Source organism: Osmerus eperlanus, chromosome 10 (assembly GCF_963692335.1).
Source record: "Osmerus eperlanus chromosome 10, fOsmEpe2.1, whole genome shotgun sequence".
Classification (NCBI taxonomy): domain Eukaryota; kingdom Metazoa; phylum Chordata; class Actinopteri; order Osmeriformes; family Osmeridae; genus Osmerus; species Osmerus eperlanus.
In genome coordinates, this window is record NC_085027.1 from 7,672,584 (window position 1) to 7,685,033 (window position 12,450).

The 12,450-nt window shown below is 45.1% G+C and overlaps 1 protein-coding gene across 6 annotated transcripts; it reads left to right on the top strand.

Annotated features, from left to right (window-relative positions):
- The first annotated feature begins 6,032 nt into the window (after positions 1-6,032).
- Positions 6,033-11,690, top strand: si:dkey-56m19.5 (skin secretory protein xP2). 6 transcript variants are annotated; one of them, XM_062471243.1, is made up of 5 exons: positions 6,034-6,246; positions 8,995-10,199; positions 10,380-10,469; positions 10,560-10,604; positions 10,650-11,690. In XM_062471243.1, the coding sequence occupies exons 2-5, from the start codon at positions 9,003-9,005 to the stop codon at positions 11,007-11,009; spliced, it is 1,692 nt and encodes a 563-aa protein (XP_062327227.1). In that variant the 5' UTR covers positions 6,034-6,246; positions 8,995-9,002; the 3' UTR covers positions 11,010-11,690. The 6 variants fall into 6 exon arrangements, with proteins under 6 accessions (XP_062327222.1, XP_062327227.1, XP_062327224.1 ...); XM_062471240.1 differs by having other exon boundaries at positions 10,380-10,604; XM_062471239.1 differs by having other exon boundaries at positions 10,515-11,690.
- Positions 11,691-12,450: the final 760 nt, after the last annotated feature.

A 12,450-nucleotide genomic window follows, 5' to 3' on the forward strand; every position in this document is an offset into this window, starting at 1 on the left:
AAGTCACCACGATTTCATCATAAGACATGCCGGCGGTGAACAGTGTGGGGCTCATCAGGCTTACACAAAACCACGACGCTGTTTGGTATTCCGTATTCCGTATTGCAAATGTCACTTCTTAAAATCCATACCAAGCTATACCAGTCCTACTCGTCTTGTAATTAAATGTTTGGAGTAGGCTACTATGTACATATTAAACGTAGACAGCGACACGTGTAGGCCTATCTATGCATTTTTTTATTTGACTGAACATACGAATCAGATAGCAGTTAGCAAACTCACAGCGATAAGCGTAAGATACTATAATACAATTTTGTTGTTCAAATATGACCGCTTAACTCGTTTGATCAGTAGACATTCGTGTAATAAATCGAGTGTACCTATTGTGAACCCTGCCCTATACCAACTTCAATCTATTTTATGAAATACAAAATTGCCATAACAGAAAATGTCATGCCAACTAAAAATATCATATAAGCTATTTTGAATAGGTTATTTTAACAATTTTGTTCAGGCATCATTGCTGAAAGCACAGAACGCGTTGGCTTGAATGATGTCATCCTTTCGAGCGGTTTTGTATTGTGCATTGTCTATAACGACTGGTCCAGATTCACTTTTGCTAGTCTGGCCCCAACACTGTTGGCCACGAATGTGAAAGGGAGCGCTGACTGTGCATCAGTTGAAATCCGAAGAGAGTAAATAGGCTCATTAGACAGGAGCGCCCCCTGCTGGCGTAATCTGGAAAGGTATAGCGGGTGAAAGGAACATGGTTCCTTCAAAATACATTCATAGAGTAAAATACCTTAAATTTAAACCTAACTGTAAAGTATTTATCTCCAATTTACGTTTAGAATTGTCATCACTTCAAAAATCTCAAATAAAAAGCTTTGAAAACATCCCGTATTGTAGATATTGTCTTTTTTTTTTATCTCCCCCACTTTTTCTATTGTAATAAGAATCTGCTAATAAATAAGAGAACATGCTTCCGCAAAAACACATTCACACGCACTCCTCTGCTACAATGAGGTGCACCACTGCTATAAACCCAATTTAGATTCAATGGATAACAACCAGGTGTTCGTAGAAGATCGTGTGTTTCAGTGTCTCCAGAGAGATTTTTTAAGAATCACAAAAGAGAGAGAACGACAGAGAACAGACAGAGGAAGTGATTTAGGGTGATTAGTGTGACTTACTTATAGTAAAACTTTCCATCTGTGTTCATTTTTGTATCCTATTTTTTTATTATTTTCCAACTTTGATATACATCACGCCATAATCCTATAGTTAAATGGCATTTTATCAATAGGCTAATAATAGACACAATGTTACACGTTTTAATTAACTGTGTAGCTTGTGCGTTTACCAAATTAATTCTTATTTGTCAGTTTGCTTCAAATGGGTTTGTAACTATGTTGGTAACTAGGCATAATAGTTAGTAACTATGTGTTCAAATGTATAATCAGGTCCTCAATCAGAGTATAGTCCTCAGTGCCACTCAGTGTGTGTTACATGGTCGCATCATATAAGCACACATTCACAAGACATCTGACAACCTTCACAAACGCATGTCATTTACTTAATCAAATCAAATGTATTTGTATAGCCCTTTTTACACGCAAGCATGTCACAGAGGGCTTCACATATGCCCATAGAACTGCCCCTCAACCAACCTAAACCCTCAAGGAAGACAAGGAAAAACTCCCAAAAAACTCTCAACAGGAGAAAATCACTTAATGATCATCAGGTTACTCAGTACTGCTTTCAACCAGTTCAAACCAGAAGGACACCAATCAATAACTACATCTTGTCATCCCTGCAGGCAATATACATTACTGCAGATGTCAGGCAGAGGGAAATAAGAGTAATAAATTACTGTTGAAATGGCAGGGGAATACTCTTGACAGAAGGGAGTCTGTCACTGAGGCTGTGGCCGGGAGCATTGGAGACTGGCCCTGTGGCTAGGACTGGAGCTGGTGCAAGGAGTCTGGGTCTGGGAGGTCAGGGCTGAGCCTGAGTGCTGTAGCTGGCGCTAAGGGTGAGGCTGGGGCTGAAGCCGGGGACGGGGCTGAAACCGGGGCTTGGGCTCAGGCTAGGCGGGTATAAGAAGTGGTGATACCCCTGAGAGTATGCCAGGATCTGAGTCATGTGAAACCTGACCTTGCCCCATCCTCACTGTACCAAGGACTCCACAGAACAACAACAGAAGAATATCCTTCTCACTTTAGTACCAAGGCTTAAGAGAAACAAGACCCTCTTCCTCAGCAGAGCTACAGTCAATTGCTTACTTCCCGTCAAGCAACACAAAACACTTCTGCAATGGACTGCATTTATATAGCGCTTTTCTACATTAGCGGCACTCAAAGCGCTTTACAATGTTTGCCTCTCATTCACCCATTCATACTCTCACTCACACATACCGACGGCCGCGAGCTACCATGCAAGGCGCCGGCCTGCCCATCGGGAGCAACTTGGGGTTCAGAGTCTTGCTCAAGGATACTTCGGCACATGGCCTGGGAGGAGTCGGGGGTCGAACCGCCAACCTTGCGATTAACAGACAACCCTCTCTACCCCCTGAGCCACAGCCGCCCCCAATGCACTTGTCTTCCTTACTTATTTGTTCTCCTGCATTGATGAGAGCTGATACCTTCAGTATTTATTTTCAAATGTTGATATTGAGCACAGGCTTCACATCTTTGGAGTGGCAAACTGTTTCAGCCTGCAAGCGTACCCTTCTTCTCCTCAGAGCATGTTCCTTTTGCTTTTTTTTTCTGTCCATCAGCATACACCTGATACTAGTTTAGTCAAAAGTTATTCAGTTTCAATCCAACTGAAATTTATAATTATGTTTGTACAATCATTTATCCATATATTCATATGGTTGCATGCTGTGCAAGGTGATGCACTTTCATAGTTGTAACACATGGGGGGGCTGTCCACACGGTAATGATGTTAGAGCGTCAAAGGAAACTAATGATTGATTGCATATGCTGTTTTTAAAGAGACACACATGGGGTAGGGAACTTTCTGTTTATAAAAAATAGAACTATAGTCAAGGCTATGCTTTTTTTTCTTCACTTTTGAACCATTCAATGATGTGTTGTACTGAAAACATGGTGGTACTACTAAGAATCAACATATTACAGTTTTTCTCAATTGGTTACACACAAATACTGGTACTTGAGACACAATGACCACAACATGTAACTCATGCACTAACCCCATGAACCAATTGTGCTAAACTACAAGCACAATTCCTGCTTTACACTCAAATTGCAGTTCTAACACACACTTTTTTCAAAACACTACACACAATTCTCTGCATTTGGCACAATTTTCATGAAGAAAATCTTTTGTTTTCACAAAGAACACACTGCCATTCAAATACGCACACTGACTCATCACATGGGCAAACACCTGTCACACAGTTTTACAATTAGCAATCAGAGCTTTAGAATAAAAGGGCAACAGGTGACCTTTTCTATTTTTGAGCAATGGATGCCAACATTGGAAACAGAGGCAGAGGAGTGAGAGTAAGAGGAGGAGGACAGGGAGGACGAGGATGAGGAAGGCCAAGGACCATAATCTCTGATGAGATCCGAGCCGCTTTGGTTGACCATGTAGTCAACCATGGTCTAACAATGAGGGAGGCTGGGCAAAGAGTACAGCCAAATTTGAGCAGGTACACTGTAGCATCCATCATCGGGACTTTCCGAAATGAGAATAGGTAAGAAATCTACACTCACTACAAAAATGACTAAATGTAAATGTAATTGCAGTAGGCCTACTGCATATCAATACAGTACTCAATGAGTACAGTAGTACAGTATTGCCTGTGGACTGGAAAATGTATTCCTACTTTGTATTCCTACACAGTATTTACAGTATTTTACTATTTGTTTGGCAGAACTGAAAGATTACCAACACAAGGTGGTCGGGAACGCCTTCTGTCTCCTGAACTGAAACTGAAACTGAACATGGTCCTAGAAAATAACGCCATAAAATTACGGCAAATACAAAGAAAAATAATAATAATGTAACTGTATACACTATACAGTAAATTATTCTTTTGTTTTGTATGTAAACCACTGTATGTGCAACTTTGTGTTGGTTGGGATGTACACTGTGTACATATATGTAAAATATATTTGTTACCGTGTATTTCTGTGTTCTGAGTATAAAAACAATATTCTCAAATATTTTACAACACACGTATGTATGTACTGTCTGTAGTAAATGTAACACTGAACAAAAAAAGGCCTAACTCACTATGATGAATGAAGAATAAGTGTTTTCCATTCATCATAGTGTTTTACATTGAGCACATCAGTGTTCAAATGGTTCTTATAAATGTCTATTCATATGATGGTCTGTGTTTGTCATTTGAAAACAAAATACCATTTTGAGATTAAATAACATTGTTTTGAATGTTAAGTTTAATTTTGCAGGAGAAGTGAGGGGTTTTGCCCATTGTGTGTGTGTTTTTTTTTATTTGTGTGTAGAGTTCTGAGAGTATGAGGTAAGCATTCAGAAAATGTGTGTAACCAATCGAGAAAAACTGTAACTAACAGACGGTGTAATTTGCCATGCTTCTCAGAAATTGTGCTTCTGTGGTCACAATTTCAGGCTAAGGTTTCTGAATCATTGTCACTCCCTAATTCCCCATGAACCCTTGTCAATAGGATACAAAGATGGCGGGATTGGACAGGGAATGCATGGAATTAAACACTCAATTTTAGCTGCTTAGTTGTAACCCGTCAATCCCTCCTCTCTCAGTCGACTAATAAGTACATATAATGAATGAAACCTTGTCCATTCACTTGAACGTGACACAACTCTGTAGTCACACAGAATACAACGTTTGTCAGATGTCAGACCTGGACCCAACACTAAAGTCTTGAAAAAAAAATCTAAGATGATCAAAACCCATGTCAGCTTCTGCTTGTCCTGGAGAAGATAAAGAAAGCTGATCCAGCCTGGAGAGTACTTCTTTGCTACAGACATACAGGTTTGAGGTCACATGTCTGGTCAGCTAGGCATGCCTCCATGTTCAGAATCTCATTAAAGCACAGCCCCAACATTAACACATAGCAGGCAAGTGGCACCAAGGTGACACGCCTAGACGGTTCAGATGGAAACTCATATTGAGAATGACCTTTCTGAACCTCCTGCCCTTGAAAGCAATTACTGACGCCTAGAACTTGTTCCTATAACACTGTGTATAGGGCACTAGTAGTGAAGGACACCGTGTATAGGACACTAGTGCATAGACCAGTGTGTAGGACATCAGCATATAAGACACCAGTGTAGAGGGCAATGTGTATGGCATTAGGTATAATAGGACACTTGTGTTTAGGACACCAGTGTTCAGGACAGTGTATAGGACACTAAGTATAGGACACTTGTGTATAGGAAAGTGTGTAGGGCACTATATATGGGACACTAGGAGTGTATAGAACACCCGGATCAGACACTATGTTCCCGGGCTTGAGGCCACGTGAGGGTGGTCACCAGTCAGACCTATAGAGTAAAGGTGGAAAGTTGTGTAACTAAGGCAAACAATTTATCACCACCTATGGCTAATATTGGTGGACATGTGGCCCACTTTCATTCTGTGATTCTATACTGCGTTGTTACCATAGTGAACTTGGGAGTACTAATCTAGTACAAATTTAGTGAGCTAACAGTCCCAACTAACAAAATCAGTGTTGCGTAATATTATGTAATGTTAAACATTCCTCTCGAAGTCACCAAGCTGGGTAAAAGACCCCTCTATGTTCTTCAGCCAGTAAACCCACTGGAGGGAGGGGGAGTGGGAGTGGGGGAGTCCTACCCACCATCTTATCAAGCTCCATTGGCATATTAATCAAGACAATTCCCAAGGACAGGGTTGAGGTAATGGACATTTAAAAAAGTGAAATAAGAAGTACATTTGATGAAGGAATTAAACCCATACAATCTAGAGAAGTGTGTATCGAGAGACGGGGGTCTGGGAGGAGGGGTTAGGGGTTGGGAGGCTATAGATTGAGTCGGCTGGGTAGGGTAGACTGTGATAGCGACAGATGTCTTACAGCGTTTGGAGACACTCTCAGGAACAGCCCAGTCCGTGATTGTACCTCAGGGAGCGCAGAGGATTTAAAGCAGCTGTCAATTGCGAACTTTCATTCTATTGTTAGTTGCTGCTCGGTCTTACACGGGAATAAACAATACCCCAATCTCCTTCTGTGAAGGTTCAAGTCAGATATCCAGGTAAGTAAACTTTCCATTTCAGTCACCGGTCAAATTTTTACGGATAACAGTTGGGAAAGTGGATTCAGTCACATTTTTCTTTTAAAAATGAATAGAGGAACGTGGACGAAACTGGCCTAATTGTTGATAAAAAAATCTAATCATTTATGGGTTTGAATTTAACACTAACAATCTGTAAAAAAACTAATCGCACTAAAACGTAGTAGCTTATAGTAACTAATTACAAGCGGATAGGCTAAAATGTGAAAAAAGAGAGGTATCAGCTACCACACTAGGAGTGTTGCGGACTCGTTGCCAGAACCGCAGTCTGCTAATGAATCAAATGAGGTTCAACTGTCAAATGGCCAAAGCATCGAGGCACACGTTTTCAAATAATAATACTGTGAAAAGTGTCCTGTTATTTTTAGACAGTTGTTGGCGAGCAGTAGAAAAAAATACAAAAAAGAGAGGAAAAACTGAGGGAGGCAGCGGGGGGTAGGTGGGTTAGCTTAAAATCAGGTTGGGGGTGGAGAGTGAGTCTTGGTGCCTGAACTGTATATACGGACCTGTTACACCAACTTGTTTTATATTTTACATCAGCAGCAGATCCCACCAGTAGCCTATCCTGTTATACGTCGTAGTATCGAAACGTTACTGAAGGTTAAAATCACAGCTGAGGGTCTCAGCTTCAAGCTCAGCGCACACGCAACTGATCCCATTATATTGGTAACATCTCTATTGCACTAGACTGTAAACACGAGCGAATCTACTGCCCATACTTTGATTGAGTTTTACACAAAACACACGGGTTTATCCACTGATCTCGTGCGGTGAGGAGTTTCTGCACTTACGGTCATTGATCTCGTGGAAACCTGCCTAACCTGCCTCAAGAACCCATTATGGGTTCTTTATAAACCGTGAGAGGCAAAGAAACATTTCGCCTCATTATGTTGCCTAGTCTATTGTTCTTTTGTACAATGTAATCAAGAGAATGAGTTTATAGGCTACAGTTTATTTTTCTGTGAGTGCACATTTCCTCCGCGTCAAACAAGAGGATTGAATTAATGGAGCTAAAGCCGCTGGAGGAAGCAAGGTAATTGGCTAGAAAAAGTGACGCTGCAGTATAACGGAGTACCAGTCTGCAGTAAAGGACACCCTAGTTGCCAAAATCAGTATTACCACGAGGACATCCATGCCAATCGCTACTGTTGCCTGTTTGGGTCTGGAGGATCCGCCTAAGATCCCGTTTGCTGCAGTTGTATTCACACACCGCCCCCTCCCCCGTTAACGGTGTGATGACAGCCAGATAGAGAACGGTCAGTGCTGTTGCTGAAACCTCTCTTTCTCGACAGGTGGCGCGGTAATAGATTGTGTAGATCAAACTGTTAAGGCCTAGTAACCTGTATTGAGGCAGTCGAAACATGTATTCTTATTCACGCATAAAGACCATGAGGTCTACTACAATCATTTAATCGTATAACTGTGTTTCATGGTTGACTCATAGGTATACTGTATCTGCAACTATAAATATTTGACAGAGCAGTGAGAAGGTAGGACTATTATGCTCTAAGACACTGTCACACTCATATAGGCCTGTGTCGAAACAGAAGCTCCAGTTCTCTGGCCTCTGGGGAAGTTTCTCACTGTCAAAATGGTCCTTTCCTCGGAAATGCTAAACAGTTTGTGGAATCTGTGAGTTGGTGAGTGAATGAGTAAGGGAGTCAGTGAATGAGTGAGAAGTCAATGAGTGAATGAGTGAGAAGTGAATGAGGAGTCAAGTGACTGAGCGGTTAGGGAATTGGGCTAGTAATCTGAAGGTTGCCAGTTCGATTCCCGGCCGTGTCAAATGACGTTGTGTCCTTGGGCAAGGCACCCTACTTGCCTCCCTGTACTTACTGTAAATCGCTCTGGAAAAGAGCGTCTGCTAAATGTACATGTGAATGACCTTGGTACCCAAATGGCTTGGGATACGAAATGCATCAGGTATACAATGTGACACAGATTTATTTTTTGCTTCAGGCAGTTTTGTTCACCAATACAATCTACTTTCAACCTAGATGCGAGTGAGTGGTTGTACTAAAATGCCTCTCTGACAACAATCCCCCATACGTTTGGAGGCTTAGACCGCTTATGTGTGTATGTGTGTCTGTGTGTGCAAGTGTGTGTGTGTATATGTGTGTGCGAGTATATTGGTGACCATATTTGTGATCATACACTCTTGTGTGAAGGTGACTCCAGTGACACTAACAGAATGCCTAAATTAAGCTTGTGTGGTGTGTAACAACACAATCTTATCCACACCTTCTCTAAGTCTTATGTAAATCTTCCAACTAACCAGATCCAGAGCACAGAAGCATTATCAGGGTCCAAGTTCGTATTGACTGAACACTCACATGAAGCCTACTGTGAATAACTCTGTAGGTGACCGGGCTGGTTTAACAGGTCCGATACGTCTAAATGATGTCAGAATCTCCCTCTCTCTCTCTCTCTCTCTCTCTCTCTCTCTCTCTCTCTCTCTCTCTCTCTCTCTCTCTCTCTCTCTCTTCTCTCTCTCTCTCTCTCTCTCTCTCTCCCTCTCTCTCTCTCTCTCTCTCTCTCTCTCTCTCTCTCTCTCTCTCTCTCTCTCTCTCTCTCTCTGTCACCCCTAGTTGCTCTCCTGTGTAAGACACTAGACTGGTACAAGACTGGTACTACACTTATACTAGATGATTCTAGTCTGGTACGAGACTAGAGTTGTTCCTAACCCTGCTATTATTCATCGCTCCCCAGGAGTCGGTATGGGAGGCAAGCTGAGCAAGAAGAAGAAGGGATATGACGTCAGCGACCCAAAGGATAGGAAAGATGACATTACAGCGGCGGCAGTCAGTGCCGTTGAGTCCGTCAAGGCTGCCGTGGTGACTGCTGCCCCGGCACCCATTGCTGAGGTGACTGAGGAGGCGGCTACAGTTGCGGCCACAGCGGTTGAGTCGGCGGTGGTGTCGGCGGTTGCAGCAGTGCAGGAGGCCGCACAAGAAGCTGTGATGGCTGTACAGGAAGCTGTCACCGGAGGGGAGGAGCCGGCGGAACCTGCACCTGCAGAGAAGGGCACTGCAGAACCTGAGGCCGCCCCAGAGGAACCGGCCCCTGCAGCTGCCCCAGAGGAACCTGCTGCCTCAGAAGAGCCTGCCCCTGCTGCTGCCCCAGAGGAACCGGCTTCCCCAGAGGAACCGGCCCCTGCTGCTGCCCCAGAGGAACCCGCTGCCCCAGAGGAACCGGCCACCGCTGCTGCCCCAGAGGAACCGGCTGCCCCAGAGGAACCGGCTGCCCCAGAGGAACCGGCCCCCGCTAATGCCCCAGAGGAACCCGCTGCCCCAGAAGAACCTTCCCCTGCTGATGCCCCAGAAGAACCAGCCCCTGCTGCTGCCCCAGAGGAACCTGCCCCTGCAGTGGCTGAGCCAGAGCCTACTGCATCAGAGGTCCCTGAGGAGCCAGAAGCTCCTTCTCCAGAACCTGCTGCCCCAGAGCCCACACCAGAGACTGTTACTGAGCCTGAGCCTGAGCCTGAATCCCCACAGTCCCCAGCAGAGCCAGAACTAGAGACTGTTACTGAGCCTGAGGTCACACTGGCTGTTTCTTCACCTGCGCCCGAGCCTGTGGCTGAAGAAGAGGTGGCCCCAGCGGTAGAGGCTGCACCAGAAGAACCTGAACCAGAACCTGCAGCTGAGCCTGAGCCTGTTACTGCATCTTCTGAGGCCCCAGCAGCAGCAGAGGTCCCAGCTGAGAGGCTTGCCCCAGAGGCCCCCAGCGAGGCAGAATCCATCCCAGAGATAGTCATCTCTGAATCAGCCTCTTCCAACGAGATCTCTACTGAGGTCCCAGCACCTGAGGTCCCAGCACCTGAGGTCCCAGCACCTGAGGCCCCTGCACCAGAGCCTGTAGCTATAGTTGAGGTCCAGGCTGAGGCCCCTACACCAGAGCCTGTAGCTACAGTTGAGGTCAAAGCTGAGGCCCCAGCACCAGAGCCTGTACCTATAGTTGAGGTCCAGGCTGAGGCCCCAGCACCAGAGCCTGTAGCTACGGTAGAGGTCCAAGCTGAGGCTCCAGCACCAGAGCCTGTAGCTACAGTTGAGGTCAAAGCTGAGGCCCCAGCACCAGAGCCTGTACCTATAGTTGAGGTCCAGGCTGAGGCCCCAACACCAGAGCCTGTAGCTACGGTAGAGGTCCAAGCTGAGGCTCCAGCACCAGAGCCTGTAGCTACAGTTGAGGTCAAAGCTGAGGCCCCAGCACCAGAGCCTGTACCTATAGTTGAGGTCCAGGCTGAGGCCCCAACACCAGAGCCTGTAGCTACGGTAGAGGTCCAAGCTGAGGCTCCAGCACCAGAGCCTGTAGCTACAGTTGAGGTCAAAGCTGAGGCCCCAGCACCAGAGCCTGTACCTATAGTTGAGGTCCAGGCTGAGGCCCCAACACCAGAGCCTGTAGCTACGGTAGAGGTCCAAGCTGAGGCTCCAGCACCAGAGCCTGTAGCTATGGTTGAGGTCCAGGCTGAGGCTCCAGAACCTGTGACCCAATTACCAGAGCCTGTAGCTGAGGTAATGGAGGCCAAGTTGGAGAACGGGGAGGTGGAAAGTGTGAATGGAGAGGCAGAGTCTGCAAAAGGGGGCTTGGCTCAGGCAGAGGAGGTGGTCTTCCAGAGTGACTGTGAACTGAAAAAGGAGCTGTCCCTGTCAGGAGGGGCCCCTGAGGGCCCGGAAGGCATTTTGGAGTCCCTCAGCACTTCAGCCAGCCAGGCAGTGGACCTAGTCTGAGGACAAGCCACAGGACTATCCCTCCTCATCTCTACAGGCGCTGAAGATCTGACACTGCAACGTCCGCTCTGAGGACTCAGGCTATGGAAGCATTCTGGTTAACCAAAAATGTACACAACACAAACCACTCGAGGAGAAAGAATGTGTGAGACAGATAGAGAGAGAGAGAGAGAGAGAGAGAGAGAGAGAGAGAGAGAGAGAGAGAGAGAGAGAGAGAGAGAGAGAGAGAGAGAGAGAGAGAGAGAGAGAGAGAGAGAGAGAGAGAAAGAAAGTAAGATAGAGAGTGCAATATTTAGAGGGAAGATGGGATTAATGTGACTCCCACCCTGTTTCTGAGGGGCAGCCTGTAGGATACAAGTTGGATTAATGAAGAGATAGATGAGATGTAAGAGTGGAGACAAAAGCCTCTGGACAGCAGAATGAAACAGCCTGGACTTTAACTATGGTAATTATGAAAAGAAAAAAATAAAAGTCTTGTCTGGGTCTGAGCCTGATGATAATTAATGGTTTATTGGAATAGCATTCCATAGTATATAATCTAATTTAGAATTGATCATATCCTGTCCATAACTATATGAAAAGTCCTAGATGAAATGTTTTGGCCTTTTATATACTTTGCAAACTGTGAGGAATGTTTATCTGATGGTTGCCGAGAATAAAGACGGTTCTACTCTACATGAATCATCCGTCCTTCCTTCCTTCCTTCCTTCCATTAATTTTTTTCCAAAAAAACCTCAACAGACGATTTCCCCATACACAGGATCTTTGGATATTGGAGGTTATATTTGACACACACACACACACACACACACACACACACACACACACTGTTGTCTTTGACACCAGCACCGGCTCCCATCTCACCCAGCTCCCAGGAAGCAGCAGAACACTCTCCACACAGTTTACAGACAGAGAAAGGAGAGGTGAAGGGATGGGGGAAGGGGCTGGGATTCTAGCAGGAGGCAGGGATGCAAATGGGGGATGGGGGTTGAGATGAAAGAGGGGGGGAGAGAGAGATAGAGACAGAGAGAGAAGAAAAAGTCTTGATTCAACCCAGAGGAAGAGAGTACAATCATAGGAGAGGTGAGGAAAAGAAAATGGGACTGGGTATAATACCAGTCAGGACCATACTGTGACACTCTCACACAAACACACATACTTTCACACACACAGGCAAGAGGCAATACTTCCCACATAGGCGCCAAAGCACATGCATTAGCGAGAAGGAGTGAAATGATTTGTGTTGAGGTTGGCATTAGAGTGGGTGTGTGTGTGTGTGTGGTTTGTCATAGTATTGTCCTAAGTGATATAATACCCAGTCCCATTTTCCCCATCTAATAAGAAAGTGCCCTGGCGGCCAGGGGGTGGGAGAGAGACACGTGGGTTTGGTGTGGACCAACCCCCCCTCTCTCTTTTTCTCTCTCTTTTTGTTTCCAAAAGT